The sequence below is a fragment of the Sciurus carolinensis genome, chromosome 15, assembly GCF_902686445.1.
Source record: "Sciurus carolinensis chromosome 15, mSciCar1.2, whole genome shotgun sequence".
In the NCBI taxonomy this organism is placed as follows: Eukaryota; Metazoa; Chordata; class Mammalia; order Rodentia; family Sciuridae; genus Sciurus; species Sciurus carolinensis.
This window is the reverse complement of record NC_062227.1, coordinates 36192394-36210795: the sequence shown is the minus strand read 5'-3', so window position 1 is coordinate 36210795 and position 18402 is coordinate 36192394. Positions and strand designations below refer to the sequence as shown.

General features: G+C 34.3%; 1 protein-coding gene across 1 annotated transcript in view; it reads right to left on the bottom strand.

Annotated features, from left to right (window-relative positions):
* Psma8 (proteasome 20S subunit alpha 8) overlaps positions 1–18402 on the bottom strand; it is an 80468-nt gene that overhangs the window by 26836 nt on the left and 35230 nt on the right. The window contains exons 2-4 of the mRNA XM_047526744.1: positions 14135–14261; positions 7622–7746; positions 5816–5938 (exon numbers count right to left, since the gene is read on the bottom strand). Of these exons, the coding sequence (XP_047382700.1) occupies positions 5816–5938; positions 7622–7746; positions 14135–14261 (375 nt within the window). The remainder of the gene's footprint in view (positions 1–5815; positions 5939–7621; positions 7747–14134; positions 14262–18402) is intronic.

Genomic DNA, 18402 nt, shown 5'->3' with positions numbered 1-18402 from the left:
TCAGAAGACTTGAAGTCCAGGTCACACTTCCTACACCTGAAGAACTCATTCTTCTGTTCCATGACACTCACTTTCTTGCTAACCCAGAGCAGGTACAAAAGTTTTACTGATGTACTCAGCAGTTTCAGACACCATTCTCCATAGAACAAGTCTTATCAAGACCCTGGAGCTATGGGGGCTCACAGATACCAGTTGAGACACCATGGGCACGGCAGCTCTAAAAAGACTGTCCTGAGGTGACAAGAAAAACTACAACATGGGATTTTTAAAAATGTTGACGATCTCTCTGGAATGGATCTTGAAAATAGACACAATGAATTTCTGGCCACTAGATCCTGTTGCCCAGGAAAGAATCAGCAGAGGGTGCTGTTCTACAAACACTGAAGTAACCATGAAGCTAGTGAGGTCTCTGGAAATGGTTTTTACTTTGTAGATCAGGGATTTGCAGATGCAATTTTGAGACCTGCCACTTTAGAAGTTTCTTTCTTTTGAGTTCAGAAATGCATTTAAAAACTCATAATGAGATCCGGCATGGTGGCACATGCCTGAAATCTCAGTGGCTTGGGAGGCGGAGACAGGAGGATCACAAGTTCAAGATTAGCCTCAACAATTTAGCAAGACCCTAAGCAACTTAGACCCTGTCTCAAGATAAAAAATAAGAAGGGCTGGGCATGTAGTTCAGTGGTAAAATGCCTCTGGGGGGTTCAATTCCACTACCAAAAACAACAACAATAAAAACCTTATAACATTCTATCCCAGCACTGAAAGTGTTTACAAAAGGACAGTTTTTAGTAAATGTAATTTGCCAAACCCAAGAACCTGTTACTCCAATTTAAAATAATTTTCTTCTAAGAAAACAGAAACATGAATACTGAATGACCTAACTTACATTGAATCTAAAATAACAAAACTCATAGAAACAGTAGTATAGTAGTTACCAGAGGCTGGTGGAAGGAAGGAAATGGGAAGTTTTTGGTTGAAAGGTACAAACTTTCAGTTAGGATAAATAAGTTCTGGAAATCTACTGCAAAGCATGGTGATTATAGTTAATAATAATATACTGGGGACTTGAAAATTGCTTACAGAGAATAGATTCTAAATGTTCTCATTAAAAAAAGGTATGTACGGTGACAGGTGTGTTATTTAGCTTGGTTTAATTATTCCACAATATATGCATACATCAAGACATCACATTTATACCACAAATACACAAAATTTTTCATGTCATTTTTTAAAAAAATTAGGGGGCTTGGAATGTACCTCAGTGGCAGAGTGCTTGCCTAGCACATGGGAGGCCCTGGATTCAAGAAAAAAAAATTTTAAGTTGAACTGCTAACATGGTTAACTGATTTTGCTGGACTCTTCCATCGTGGAAGGGGCAGCAGCATGCCCTCACTGGAAGAGGAACTTACAGTTTGCCCTTAGGTGTCCCAAACACTTTTACTGTTTTTTCCACCTGTGTACTTGCTGAATGCTTTCATATTCCACATCATGGCATCCCACAAACATTACTTCCACCAAAAGAATTAACTGTAAAGAAGTGGGGAAACTGGCATATGCTCAGGGCATTCACTGATTATTATCATGTTCTTTATTACCCTGAAGGAGTCAGTCAGATAGAAATGTGAAGACTCAGTTATAGCAGCAGTTGTATGACAACATCTTCCAAGGCTAGGGTTCTGTTCTATAAGATCTCATCTGTATCCTGAACCATGCATTTAATTTCTCCCCAAACCACAAATACAGAAACCAAAGAATGAATGTGCCTCATTAATATCCCTGATGGCCCACTTAAAAAATTTTTGCTTCCTGTCCCCACTTGGTTCTACTAATTTAAAGAGCCTAGTTCTCAAGGTGGGGAAGGAGTTATATTTCTACCAGGAGACATCACAATTTCAGTGAACTAGGAACTGAAACTGCCTCTGGGCCATTTGGGACTCCTCACAACATTGAACCTATAGAAAGAGTTACTGTTACTGTAAGGAGGCTGTTTTACTCAGCTTTTTTTTGCTGCAATGACCAAAAGACCTGAAAAAAAAAAAAAAAAAACAGTAAGAGGAGGAAAAGGGGGGCTGGGGAGATAGCTCAGTCGGTAGAGTGTTTGCCTTGCAAGCACAAGGCCCTGGGTTCGATCCCCAGCACCCAAAAAAAAAAAAAAAAAAAAGAAGAAGAAAAGTTTTATTTTGGTTTCAGAGGTCTCAGTCCACAGAAGGCCAACTCTATTGCTCTGGGCCCACGGTGAGGTAAAACATCATGGGGGAAGAGTGATGGAGGAAAAAGGCTCAGGACATGACAGTCAGGAAGCAGAGGCAGACTCCCTCACCATGGACAAAATATATATCCCAAATGTATGACCCCCCCCAATGACTCATATTCTCCAGGCACTCCTTTCCTGCCTAGTTACCAGCAGTTAATCCCTATCAGAGGATCACACGCTGATTAGGTTAAGGCCATCATAACCTAATCATTTCACCTCAAAGCTTTCTTGCATTATTGTCTCATACATGAGCTTTTAGAGGATACCTAATATCTAAATCATAACAGACACTATTATTTATTCTGATTATCAAAGGAAATAAAGAGACTACTATACAATGGAACCAGGGAGAAGGTATTAGAATTCAAGAGATTTTCTGAAGATTTCTCTTAGCACTCCCACATAAAGTGAAAAAAGTTAATGGAAGACTCTATAACCCACTAAGGTAAGATCACTAATGGACCAGAATATTCATTATTAAAGTTGTGAGCTGAGTGCAGTGGTGTACACCTGTAATCTGAGCCATTCAGGAGCCTTAGGCAGGACTGCAAGTTCTGAGCCAGTCCCAGCAATTTAATGACACTGACTTAAAAAAAAAAAGGGGGTCCTGGGTTCAAATCCCCAGTAACGGAAAATAAAGGAAGGAAGGAAGGAAAGTTGTGTCATGTTGCAGGTAATGAGCCCACAACAAACCAAAGTGCTGGCATCAGCTACTTTTATTCTCAATTCTATAACAAGTCATGAAGCCAGTTTATATTTGTAACTTCCCATTTCTACCACTTATTCTACATGTTTCTCTTCCTGTACCTTGTAAAACTAAAACCTAGCAGTGCAAAGTGTAGTAATGCCAGTCAGTGCCATGGCTGCTCCCAATAGCCTACTGCACCATTTTGTTAGGCTACCTGGCATAATATGTCAGAATAAAAACAAATAAATGAAACATAGAAAAACAAAACAAAACAAAAAACTTGATCTTAGGTAAAATGTTACACTCTCTCAGAAGTAGAAACCAAATCAGATTTTATTCTACCTTTCAAGAATGAATATCAGAATTTATATAATGTGCACAGAATGTCAACTGACCTAAGGGAGCTAATGTGTTATAGTAGAAAGAATTAAATGTTTCTTTCAATATTGCTTCAGTATTTACTGAGTTTTAATTTCAGTATTGCTATTAAGTAGGGAATGTGAACCTAAAAAAAACTTAATCCTTGAATCTTAGTTACCAAAATCATAAAATAAAGTTCTTCAAATGTTTAGTTATAGATGAGTTTTAAGTTGCATAATACTTCCTTTAACCAAAGTCTCACAAAAAAACATAATACAAGAAATGAGGTTATTTCAATAGTGGCATACTTGTGTGTGCATATGGCCAGAAGACACTACAGCAGAGCGCTGTTCAGAACAATGCAATGATCAATGAAATTTACAATGATTAAAAGAATTCCATCATTTTCCTGAGAGAAATTAAAATACTTCTCTGTAAATTCCCAGAAAGCAATTTAAAATTAAAATTCATGTAAACTTGGAAATTGCTGTTATGATATTGAAATAGATAGTAACAATGTAATGATAAATGCAAACAGAAGATGGCAGGCTTAAAAATATTTAAAGATGGGAATACAATAACTTGTTTTATTCAGGTCATTGATTTGGGAGGCACAAGAAATCTAGTATATGTAAAAAAAATTCTAACTGGCATGAAAATGTTCTGATATTTGCAGCAGATAAATCTATACCTTCTGATTACCAACTAGATTACATAGACAGATTAAAAGATTGCAATGGGCACAAGTATTCTGGTATTTGTTGCAAGATTACAATCCAGTTTTACTAACCAGGTTAACTGGTTTGGTTATTTTATTTTTTCTGGTACCAGGGATTGAAACCAGAGGTACTTTATCACTGAGTTTCACCCTCAGCCTTTTTTATTTTTTATTTTAAGATGAGGTCTCTTTTCTCCCCCACCCCTCCCATCCTCCATTCCTGCCCCCCTCCCTAAACCCAACTCCAACCCCAACACTAACCCCTCCCACCCCCCATTATATGTCATCATTCACTTATTAGCGATATCATTCTTCCTTTGGTTTTTTGAGATTGGCTTATCTCACTTAGCATGATATTCTCCAGTTTCATCCATTTGCCTGCAAATGCCATAATTTTATCGTTCTTTATGGCTGAGTAATATTCCATTGTATATATATACCACATTTTCTTTATCCATTCATCAATTGAAGGACATCTAGGTTGGTTCCACAATCTGGCTATTGTGAACTGAGCAGCTATGAACATTGATGTGGCTGTATCTCTGTAATATGCTGATTTTAAGTCCTTTGGGTATAGGCCAAGGAGTGGGATAGCTGGGTCAAATGGTGGTTCCATTCCAAGTTTTCTAAGGAGTCTCCATACTGCTTTCCAGAGTGGCTGCACTAATATGCAGCCCCACCACCAATGTATGGGGGAAAAAAAATGGCAGAATGAATCAAACAACATTACCCTATGTAAATTTATGATTACACAAATGGTATGCCTTTACGCCATGTACAGGCAGAGAAACAACATGTATCCCATTTGTTTACAAAAAAAAAAAATTTAAATTGTACATTTTAAAAAAAAAAAAAATATGAGGTCTCTCTAAAATGCTTAGGGCCTCGCTAAGTTGCTAAGGCTGGCCTCAAACTTGGAATCCTGCTGCCTTAGCCTTCTGTGCCACTGGGATTACAGATGTGTGCCACTGCACCGAGCTGGTTAACTGGTTTGTAAAATGGTAGTTACACACATGGTTAGATCCAACTAATTTCTTACTTAACACAGGCATAAAGACCATGGCAATATTTCCCAAGTAATTTACCTGGCAATGGTAAACTAAATTCAGCATGAAATTATTTAAAGCCTATGTACTTAAACTTTTGGTAAAGTAAAATTTCTGAACTGTAATCTTATTCTTATCTACGAGAATATGTAAAAACTCATTTCTGACAACTCCCACTAGTTTCCCTGGGCTCTAGACTTTTGTACTGGATTTGAGTGCACCATAAAACAAAGTTAGTAATTTGGCACAAAAATAACAATAACAATTTATCCAGGAAACAAATTCAATTCCACATATTATGTAGAGGTTATTGCTATATACTACCAAATAAGAATATATCACAGTTTGGGGTGCTCTGACTGCCCTAGACTAGAGAACATATTAAGCATTTCAGTACAGGGTTTAAGTGCCCATCTAGTTCTTCATTAAAAGCAAAAAGACTATTTACTCAAAGCAAGCATCTATATGAGACAAAACTAATTTGGAAAAAATTAATGATTGATAGAAACTAGACAATATTTGTTACATCTTTTCAAAAGTAAGGAAAATATTCTGTGATTAATAAATACGAAGATGTTTCATTATCCAAAAATTCTAATTTCTGACCAACTAACTGACTATAAAGGTTTTGCCAGCACAAACATTTTAATATAACATAATTTTGTCATGTCCCTGAAAGCAATAAAGCATTAAAAGTGAAAACATTATTCAACTTCTCAAAAGATATTAACAAATTCATGACTCACTTTCCATGCATGATAAGTACCAGAGGGATCCGTCTGATATAATCTTGGGATACCATCATCATCAAAACCTACGATTAAGGCAGAGATACCAAAAGGTCTTCGTCCATTGCTCTGGGTATATTTCTGAAAAATATAATTTATTTTTAGAATAACAATATTATCAAATAAAAATTCTAACAATCAGTTGAGAATTGCTGTCAAAATGCTCTTCTTTCCTAATTTTTATTCTACACATTTTTAGAATCCTTTCCAAACTGATCTCAATTCATAACAAATTTTTAAAGAAATTATTATATACGATCTGTAAAATAAAACCATAACTTTATTTATATATGTTCTTAAAATGTTTTCCTATTATGTTGTGTACATTTTGGTAACAAACTTGACTGTAATGTCTTTAATAGTGGAGAACTATGTGTGCATGCCATACCCATTCTGGTTCTCAGTAAAACTGATTTCAATGAGCTGTACTTTAGAAGCACATCCTTGGTTTACCTTGAGGAACACTATAATTGCTACTATTATTATCCAGTATTCTTTCTTGATACTATTATTATCAAATACATTCTGTTCACTTATACTAAGTTATCTCTACTTAAAAACCCAACTGAGACACTTCTTTTAATCCCAAGACAAGGGACCCATTGTTTCTCTTGAATAAAAAGCGTGTTGTTTCTTTCCCTCAAAAAGTGGCATTGGAAACCAATTATATTTCTTATTACTTTAATGCCAGGGAACTTTCTGAATTTGTGCTCCAAGAAGTGGAATTCACACTGAGATTGGTGCTCCTACAAGTGACACAAAAAAAGCAGCCTTGATAGATAGCTAAGGACTAAAAATATGGGCAACTTTATATAACTGTATACAATTCTGTGCCTGTATATAATTATATGGCTTGAAATAGTTCTATAGTAGCATTCTTCCTGATCTTGTCTATATACCCTATTTTCTTATTTTTCTATTATGTGAAGTTTTACAAGCCACTTCAAAATTCAAATACAAATGGTTGAACTATGAAATAGTTGTTTAAAAATAAAGCTCAAGTGTTAATTCCTTTGTACTCTCTAATGTGCCTACTTCACCCCTAGGTATAAAGTAGTTGCTCTATAAATATACCTTAGAGGAGAAGCCTTTTTTACTTTTTTTTTTTTTTTGGCTTATCAGTTTTTTTAAATGAAAAATATATGCATAGGGTTAAAATAATTTAAAAATGCAAAAGGTGCTCATGAGATCTACCTTCCATCCTAGAGCCCAAACCTCACCAGTGGCAATCCCGTTGTTACAAATTTATAACTCTTTTCATAAATATTCTATGTATAGCATATGTTGCCTTATGCAAAATGCACATAAAACAAGAGAAAAATAATACTTGTATACATCAGGATTATACTTAACATTATGCCATGTATCTATGCATGGGTTCAGAAGAAGTCATATCTAAACTTGATCATCATCTGTTTAGGTTCATAGGTGAAAATGGGTATTTCTTTGAAAAATATTAAAGAATGTTAGTATCTGTATCTCCAAAAGTGTAAAAATCTCCTTAAAAGATTATAGACTTATGCTCCTTTAAGTTTTCCCAGAATTAAAACTGAATGGGATATCCAGTGATGAAATCAGTCCATTTTGTCTGAATACAAGTGTGACTATGAAGTAACTGTGAGAAAGAATAAAGAATTCAGTAGTTTAATAGATCAAATGCTTGGAGTAACTGTATTATTTATATGACAGGACATAATACAATGGATTATTACTAGATTAGATATTTTAACTGATTTGAAGAAACCTAATAGAATATTAGCTTACCTGCTTTAAAGTTGCTATGAAGCGAGTTATATATTCTACAGTGACTGGGTCTTCAACTGTAAGCTTATGGCTCTGACACTCTACCCGGGCTCTGTTTATTACTACTCTAGCATCAGCAGTCAATCCTAAAAAAAAAAGTCAAAACTTTACCAAAATATGTATTTTTCATAATACATTTTTCCTTCTCAAATCAAATCTTTCTCATAACATCTTTTTTTTCAATACATGCCCTTTATAAAGGAATTATGATATAAGCCATCACACACATTCTGATTTATTTCTTTTTAAAACTTAAATTTGATGCATTATTGTTTGTAAAGAAAATGATTTTAAAGAATAATGGTTAAGGCCCTGGGTTCAATCCCCAGCACCACAAAAAAAAAGAGCTGAGCGTGGTGGCACATGCCTATAAACCCAGTGGCTCTGGAGGCTGAGGCAGGAGGATTGCAAATTCAAAGCCAGACTCAGCAATGGGGAGGTGCTAAGCAACTCAGTGAGACTCTGTCTCTAAATAAAATACAAAATAGGGCTGGGGATGTAGCTCAGGGGTCAAGTGCCTCTGAGTTCAATCCCCGGTACTGCACACCTATCCCCGCAAAAAAAGAGAATGGTTTAAACAATGATAGTAAAGTAGACATAATTTCGTGAAAATAGAGTATTACTTTATTGTGAAACATACATCCACTGAATTAAAAGTGCATTTAAAAAAACTGTGAAATGTTACTTTATTTTGGTCTAAGATGGAGATTTAAAAATCAAGATGTTGAAACAGAAAAAGAAAACTGTTTTTTCAGTGCTGAGGAAAAATACAGGGTCTATCACATACTACGCAGGGATTCTATCATGAGCTACATCCCCAACTCTAAATTTTTTATTTTGAGACAGTCTTGCTCTGTTGGCTCAGCTGGTCTTGAACTTGCAGTCCTCTTGCCTCAGCCTCCAGGGTAGCCGGGATTATAGATGAGCACTATTGCACCCAGCCAGAAAAAAAATATGACCTTATTTTTGCAATACCAGAATGTCTTGTGATTAATTCTCAACACTTCATTTAGGAAACAGATATGTTCTATCAAAGGGATAACAAACTGAGTACAAACTTTAACTGATAAAATGGCCGCAAACATTTGTATTAAAGATTTATTAAAGCATTTGACTTTTGTTTGGCCATTTTCTTTCCCTATTCTCTTAATATTAACTAGATTGCTAAAAAACAGTCTCATAAAATCTTTCTCAGATAACCATTCATCTTTTATTTATTCCCTTCTACAGAGTTTCAAAACCTGTTTCCATAAACCTGAAAGAATCTTGTTCCTGAAGACAGATAATATTAGTCAACAATGAAGAAACTGTCTGAATATACCTGTTTACAATCACCCTAACACTCATGTTGGATATGAATTATAATCAGATATACAATTAAAGAAAAGAAACCAATTCTCTTCTCTTTGCAAAGGTTATCTCAGTAAAGAAACAGCAAAAGATTGATTAGTCTACCCTACAGATGAAAACTGCACTCAGTTTGCTTGGCATGGTGGCACATACCTGTAACCACAGGTACCAGGAAGACTAAGCAGAAGGACTGAAAGTTCAAGGTCAGCCGGAGCAACTCAACAAGGCTCTGTCTTAATTAATTAATTTTTAAAAAATGATGGGGATGTAGTTCAGAGGTAGAACAATTGCCTAGCATATGTGAAACCCTAGATTTAATACTCATTACTGCAAAAAATTAAACAAAAGTCTTCAATTAGAAATATAATCAGATAGGGTATATCAAAGTATTTCCTCTTTACAATGTGAATGTGATCCCAAAACTAGAGAAACATAAAAGTAACTTAAAGAAGTAGTAATATAACTGATTCAAGGAAAAAATAATCATTGATAAATTTGCCAAATTATATGAATAATACAGTTGTGTGTGTCTGTTTTGAATATAAGTAGTAATTATATCCATCATTTGGTTAGGCAAAAGAAAACAAATTCTATTTGGAGAAAGCATTTAAAATTATAATTTCATTTTGTTTAAAAGCAAGCCATATAGAGAATAAATGAGCTCTCAGTGTAATGCTTTAAATTTATACCACATTATCTTGAAAATACTATCATCATGTAAAATTTATACTATTATATGGAACATCACATTACACAATTTTTAAAAATTCTTTCATTTTTCTGAAGGTTTGTTTTCCAAACATTAAAAGCATAATATACCATCAACAAAAAAATGTGATTTTTTTTTCAAAATCAAATTATGTTTTTGTCTGATATGTGCTCACTATAAACTATTTCAACAGAGGAAATAAAAGCTAGTACATAATTTCAAAATTTATAAGTATACATATTCTTTTGTAACCTACTTTTTATATATACATATATATATATTTATTTTACCAGAACCTTTCTTGTTTGTTTGTCTGTTTGTTTTGGTACCAGGGATCAAACTCTAGGTGTTTAACCACTTAGTCATATTCCCATCCCTTTTTGTTTTAACACAGGTCTCAATAAGTTGGTTAGGGCCATGATAAGTTGCTGAGGCTGGCTTTCAACTTACAATCCTCCTGCCTCAGCCTCCCAAGTCATTAGGAATGCCACTGAATCTATACATTGCCTTGGGTAGTATTAGCATGTTCATAATATTAAGTTTTCCAATTCATGAATGAGGGGCATCTACTTCTTTGTATCTTTAATTTCTTTCAGCAACATTTCATATTTTTCAGAAGTCTTTTACCTCCTCAGTTTAATTTATTCCAAATAAGTATCTTATTCTTTTTTATATTACTGTAAATGAATTGTGTATGTGTGTGAATACAGATTGAAACCAGGAATATTCTACCTCTGAGCTCCATTCCCCAGCCCTTTACCAGTCTTTTACTTATTTTGAGACAGTCTCCCTAAATTGTCCAAGCATGCCTTGAACTTGTAATCCTCCTGCCTCAGCTTCCTAAGTAGCTAGGATTACAGGCATGCACCTCTGTGCCTGGCATGACAAATATTTATAAAGTGACTATTCAAATTTCTCAATGTTAGGTTTAGAAATAACAACTGAGTTCTTTGATATCTTCTTCTTTTTTTCTTTTTTTCTTTTGCTGTACTGGGGATTGAACCCATGACTTCAAGCATGCTAGGTTAGTACTCTACCAGAGCTACATATCCAGCATGCACCTGATTTTTTAAATGTTGATTTTATATCCTACAACTTTGTTCAATTCATTCATTATTTAAAACAATGTTTTTGTGTGGAATTGGTAGGGTTTCCTATAAATAAGGTCACGATGTCTAAGAACAAGGTAATTTTACTTCTTCCTTTATAATTTGGATGCCTTTTGTTTCTTTTTCTTGTCTAACTACTCTACATAGGACATTCATTACTATATTGAATAGCAGCCGAAAAGAGGGCACCTTTGTCTTATTCCTGAGTCTAGAAAAAAGCTTTTCAGTGTTTTACCAGTAAGTTAGATGTGGGTTTTTCACATGTGGTCTTAATTATGTTGAGGTAAGTTTCTTTTATTAAATGTTTTTGTGAGGAATATAATGAATTTTATCAAATGCATTTTTCTGTACCAAATGATAAGATCATATATTTTTTTCCTTTAATGTTCCTTTCCTGTTAATGTGATGTATTTCATTGATTAGTTTTCTAATGCCAAACCTTCCTTGCACTCCAAAAATAAATTCTACTTGGTCATAATGTATGATCCTTTTAATATGCTGAATTCAGTTTGTATTTTGTTGATGATGATTTTTTCTATTACTGTTCATCAGGAATACTGTTTCTATAATTTTCTGTTCTTATAGTATCTTTGGTTTTGGGACCTTGATAATACCAGACTCATAAAATAATTTAGAAGTGTTCTCTTTGATTTTTTGGATAACTTTGAAAATGACTTATTAATTCCTCTTTAAAATGTTTGGTAGAATTTACCAGTGAAGTCATTAGATCCTGACAATTCTTTGTTGGGAAGTTTTCGTTACTGAGTCAATGTCTTTATTATGCCTACTGGGATTTTTAGTTTCTTATGAGTAGTGCAGGGGATTTGTGTGTTCAAAGGAATTCTACTGGTGCACAATTGTATATAGTACTCTCTATAAATCCTTCATTTATGTAAAACTGGCAGTAGGGTTCTCTTTTTTTATTTCTTGTTTTGATTGAACAGTCTCTTTTTTTAGTCAAAGTAGCTGAGTTTGTTGATTTTGTTCATCTTTTCAAAGAACTAATTTTGGTGTTATTAATTTTCCATTATTCTTCTATTCTCTTATTTTACTCTGCTGATCTCTATTAGCTTCTTTTTTAGCTCTGGAATTAGTTTGTCTCATCTTGTTTTTAACATATAAAGCAAAGTTGTTAAGTCTTTGTTTTTCTATACAAGTGTTTTCATCTATAAATTTCCTTCTTAGCACTGCTTTAACTCTGTCCCCTAAGTATGGCTGCTATGGGTTCAGTTTTATTTCTCTCAAGGTATTTGCTAATTTCCCTTGTTTTTTTTGTTTTTTTTTTTTATAAATCCATTGATGATTTAGGAGTACTTTGCTTACTTTCCATATATTTGTGGAGTTTTAGGGTTTTCTTCTGTTATTGATTTCTAGTTTCATTCCATTTTGATCAGAAAAGATACTTTGTATGATTTTGATCTTTTATATTAATTAAGACTTGATTCAAAAGGAAATAGGAAAAGAGCTACATTTTGCTGAATAAGATCTTTAAACTTCAATATAAAATTCCAGCTTAAAAAACACTTAGAAAATGAGCAAAACAAAAATAATGAGCAAAACAAAAAAAGATAATGTCTTATCCACCGTATAAAGGGAAATAGCACGTGAGAAATATGTTCAACATCATTAACCATGAAGGAAATATAAATTAAACTCACAATTAAATATCACTACACACTTATAAGACTGTCTAGAATTTAAAAAAAAAAAAACTGGGCTGGGTGTGGTGGCCCATGCGTGTAATCTCAGCAGCTTTGGAGGTCCTAGGCAACACAGCAAGACCCTGTCTCTAAATAAAATATAAAAAGGGTTGGAGATGTGGCTCAGTGGTTAAGTACCCCTGGGTTCAATTCCCAGCATGAAAATTAATTAGTAAATTAATTAATTAAAAAATAGAAATAAAAATAAATTGTAACAACACCAAATGCTACTGAGGATGTAAAGAGAATCAATCACTTATACAATGCTAGTGAGAATTAAAACAGTATACTCTGGAATAAAATTTGGCAGTATTTTATAGAACTAAGCATGCATTATTATACAATCTAGCAATGAAACTCAGGTATTTATCTAAGCAATATGAAAGCCTATATTCACACAAAAGCTGTATACAAATGTTCAAAATACTTTATTTGTAATAGGCAAAAAGTGGAACTACTCGAAATGTGCTTCAGTGGTTGAGTTGTTAAACTGCAGTACATTTATACTATGGGATACTACTCAGAAATAAAAGAGGAAAATATTATTGATATATGCAATAACTTGGATGAATTTCAAGGAAATTATAATGAATGAAAAAAGCCATTGAAAAAGTTAAATACATCATATGATTTTATTCATATGGCATTCTGAAAATGACAAAATCATGGAAAGAGAAAAGAGATTCGTGCTTGCCATAGATCAAAGTTGGGGAGAAGGAATAGCACAGGTAGTCTGATGTAATAGAAGAATTGTATATTTTGTCCATGGTGGTGATTACATGAACCTGCACATGTGGTAAGTATAATATCGCCACAACTATGCAAATAAGCAAGCAAATGAACACATATAAAAGTGGTGAAAGCTGTAAAAGCTCTTTGAATGTACAAATATGAATTTATTGGTTTTGAAGATGTTACCATTGAGAGAAACTGGGTAAAGGTAAAGTAGACTTCCTGAGATTTTTGGCAACTTCTTGGGAATCTGTAAGTATTTCAAAATAAAAGTTTATAGCTAGCCAGGTGCAGTGGCATATATCTGTAATCCCAGGAGCCTGGGAGACTGAGGCAGGAGGATCACAAGTTCAAAGCCAGCCTCAGCAACCTATAGAGGCCCTAAGAAATTTAGAGAGAACCCATCTCAAAATAAAAAATAAAAAGGGCTGGAGATGTGACTCAGGGGTTGAGCACCTCCGGGTTCAATCTCCAATATCAAAAAAAAAAAAAAAAAAGGTTTATAGTAGCTAGGTGTATAGCTCAATGTTAGAGTGCTTATCTGGCACGCATAAGGTCCTGAGTTTAATCCGTAGCAGCACAAAAACAAAAGTAACACACACTTACACCACTTAAAAAGAAAACTGCTCCCTAAAGTTATAAGGTAATATAAAATACATCTAAAATTATTCTTTAATATCAAAGCATTGTGAGAAATTCAGGTCTACAAAGTCATAATTTTCTTTTTCTTTTAAAAATGTTACATTGTTTGTTTTTAATAAGATATGAAGTATAACTATATATGTTGCATACACAGCAATTGCAATAGCAGGGCCAACTCTGTTGGCCTACTGCACTAGAATATGATACATCACTATTGTAGGTCCAGGCATACCTGCAAAAGCCATGCAGACGTGATCATCAAGGGCACAAATTTTCCTCACAGTTCTTTCATCTTGAAGTTTAGCAACAGATTTTTTTTCTACTCCAAGCACAACTATATTGGTGCCTCGAATTCCAACCTGTTGAGTTATTAAAAACACACAATTAATTTTAAACTTAAGACTGACAAGTTATTCTAATAATGACTTAGAGAAATAGGCTTTTCCTTAAGCATTCATTAAAATGAGAAAAGCAGACTTCTAGGAAAATAGCTGCATTGACACTGGTTTATGAGAAGCCCATTTCTTAAACTCAAAGCAAAGAAGACAAATTGCAAAGAAAACACCACCACTGAGAAACTACCTGAGTGCACTTATCACACACAGTACAACTGAAAAAGTACTATCTAATTACAGTACGATTTTTAACTAAAATGAAAGAAGATGCTGGTAAACCATGTGAATTCCTTTTAGAGTAGCAGTACCAGTACTGATAATGGAAATGGTAAAAAAACAAACAAAAAACCCCAAAACTTAAGTAAACAAAATTCCACAAAAGTTCTCCCATATATCTCACAATTTGGAGGGATAGAAACTGGAGGTTGCCGTGGCCTGAAAGTTTATCTTGACTCCAAATACATATGTTAAAACCCTAATCCCCAAAGTGATGGTATTAAGCATTAGGGCCTTTGGGAGATAATTAGTTCAAAAGAGTGGAGTGCTCATGGACTGGAGAGGTCCAAGAAAGCTCATTTGCCTCTTCTACAGATGAGGATAAAGCAAGTAGGTTTTATGATTACACAAATGGTATGCCTTTACGCCATGTACAAACAGAGAAACAACATGTATCCCATTTGTTTACAATAAAAAAAAAAAAAAGCAAGTAGGTACTATCCATGATGTAGAAAATAGGTCCTCATCAGATACCAAATTGGCCTTAATCTTACACTTCTTAGCCTCTAGAACTATGAGAAATAAACCTCTTTGTTTATAAGCTAAGCAGTGTATGGTATTTAGTTACAGCAGCCTTGAAGCCAAGTGTGATGACATTAAAACTGCTTTATATAAAAATGTAAAAAGGTGGGGCTGGGGAGATAGCTCAGTCGGTAGAGTGCTTGCCTTGCAAACACAAAGCCCTGGGTTCGATCCACAGCACCAAAAAAAAAAAAAAAAAAAAAAAAGTAAAAAGGTGTCCTCTGAATCAGCATTTTTGAAGTATAAGTACAGAACAGATAAAATAGAAAGCCAGACTTGAGATTAAATCTTTCAGTTAAGTAAAACAGACAATTTATCAAGGCATTTGCTTTTATTGTTCCCTTTCATTTAAATCTGTCAGTTTATCCAAGAGACCCTCCCTAACAATCCTAAAATGAGCAATCCTCTCTGCACATCCCACCCTCATCAAATGGACAAATGTTTAACTTTATATACTATAAGAACTCTTCTCATTAAGCCACGGGACATTATAACTCAAAAAAAAAAACTCAGTGTATTCCCAAGATCGAAACAAATTAAATTTATTGGTCACAAGTTATTTTTTATAACTCTCATCTAAATAATTTTTATTAAATAAAAATATTATAACTCCCAAGGCAGACTATTTAGAAAATGCTAATAATAAATATATTAATAGTAAAGTCTTTGAGATATGGCCAAAATTATGCTCAGGAGAAAATTTATTAACTTTTTTAATTAAAAGAGAAAAAATTAAAAATAAATAAAGCGTTCAAAAAGTACAAAAAGAAATACAAATATTTAAGCTCAGCCAAAGAGGAAAAATAAAGAAGTAAAAATGAATGTCGAGGGAGAAAACAATAAAATTGATAAATCATACCATAAGTTTTTTAAACAAATAAACCTTTCCATTAATATAACCACAAGTACAGAATAAAAGAAATGTACTTAAATATGAAAAAGTAGCAATTAAAAAATTATAGCCCTAAATTAATAAATTTAAAAATCAGACTGAAAAGGATGAAAGAAAAAGAATTTAAAACTTCCCATATTGACTCAAAAGACAGACAACTTAGTTTTACTTATAGATATGGAATAATTTCAGAAAAAATACTGTTCTTCTATTGTTCTTCAAAAATAAGTATGAGGCTTAAAAGGGTTCGATGGTGAATTCTTTTAATTTTCTGTTCTGAGTAATTCCTAAACTATTTAAATTATTCTGTTACAGTTACTATACATTTAATATATAGTAAAACAATTATATTAAATAGAGAAACAAATGTAAATGATAAAACCTACAAAGATATCTAATAAAATTCAACATCCATACCTAATTTAAAAACAAGAAAAAAGCAGGAAGAAGACTACATTCCACATGGTTAAATTTATCACAAACTAGAAGCCAGAGTCATCTCAGAAACTGAATCTCTTATCTGCTCAACTGTTTAAACCACACGCCCAGTTGCCAAGTGTGGTAGTCAGAAATTCATTTTTCTATTATGTCTTTATGTATTTAAAATAATCCATAATAAAAGTTAAAAATAAACTTCAAAACAAGTAAACATCAGCTTTCTCTATTAGCTCTTCTCACCAACATTTAAACATAATCTAGTCTCTCTTACCTTAAACAAAATATTAAAAATCCACTCCACTTTAATCCCAGCTTTTTCCCCCTCTTAACTCCTCCAAAATCACATGCTGTCATTATCTCTCAGCTCACAGCAACCTGATTTCTAGTCCCTACCTCCTCTGAGAGTTCAGGTCAGGCAGATTATACACACAGGACATTAAGGTCCTTCAAGGCTCAGGCGTCGGCTATCCTCTACACAATCTACATCTGGTCATCTCAAATGAAGATGTGTAGTACTCAAGAATTTTCATTTATTCAAACTTGAACATAAGTGTTAAGAATGGGAGAGAAATTATGCACTTCAAAATTACAATCTCCAGCCAAGATAAATCTCCTGAGTTCTATCTAAACAGGTGTATTTTGCTGCCTCAGTTGTTGTGTGTCAGGAATTTGAACACCTTTTAGCCAGAGGGCACTCACTAGCACTCACAGACTGCAATCAAGATGTGCCCCAGGACTGCATTTATCTCATGGCTCAGTTGCAGGGAGGATCCAATTCCAACTCACACACATTGTTGGCAAGATCTAGTTTCTCCTAGATTGTTGGACTAAGGATCTTGGTACACTGAGTTTTGCGCAGACACTTCTCTCAGGTCCCTTGCCATGTAGTTCCCTTTGTAGGGCAACAAACAACATAAGCAGCTGGGTTCCACTAGAGTGAGCTAGTAAGAGAGCAAGTAGTGGCAAGCACAGGTGAACCATCTGTCTCTTCGTAAACTAATCTCTACCACTTTTGTCTATTTCATTCCTTCAAAGTCACTCATTACGGGGGCTTGGGTTATAGCTTAGTGGCAAAGCACTTGCCTAGAATGTGTGAAGCCCTAGACTCAATCCCAAAACCTCACACACACACACACAAAGAAAGGGCTGGGGGTACAGTGGTAGAGCACTTGCAAGGAGTTTGATGCCCAGTACTGAAAAAAATTAAATCAAAAGGTTCATCCCACACCGAAGGGGAGATTACACAAGGCAGGAACACTAGGAGGTAGGGAGCACTGCAGACCATTTTGGAAGTACTCAGAAGCATCTCAATTTCAGGAAGTACAAAAATATTATATTCCTGCTCAAACTTGGTGCTTCACATTCTCTGAGAGAAAGACAACACTATTTACTTAGTGTCAACCCCCAAAACAAACAGAAGCACCATCTCTGACTCTTCCCTCTCCAATACCTCTTTCTACCCTTTCCCACCACTACCAAACATTATCCAAATAATCATCACATCCAATAAAGCTACCATCACTCTGGAATCTGTTTTATTTCCATTTCTGCATCAATCTTAGCAAAAACTAGTAACACTTTTCATACTATCTCCATAGACTCCTATTTCCCTGTTTCTAGTTATAATTTCATCCAATATACTCATCACAATGTAGTTTGAGAAACCTCTGGAAAATTAAATGATGAAGGAAAGTGTGCATGTGAGCACATGAGAGAGTAAAAAGAAAACCTCAATGTGCTATTCTTCTACTTAAAACTTTACAGGTAGGGACCATTTCTCACTAAGTAAATCAAGACAGGACAGACATGGACAAGAGGATCTGTGCATATTACCCTTTAGCTCTCCTAAACAAGGGGCTTTCTCTCCATAGAAACAAACATGGCCACTAGCACCTTGACCTCACAACCCAAAGCTCTCTCAGAGAATAAAAGTTACCACTACCTCTAGTCAGAAAACTCCCAAGGGTAGACCTAATG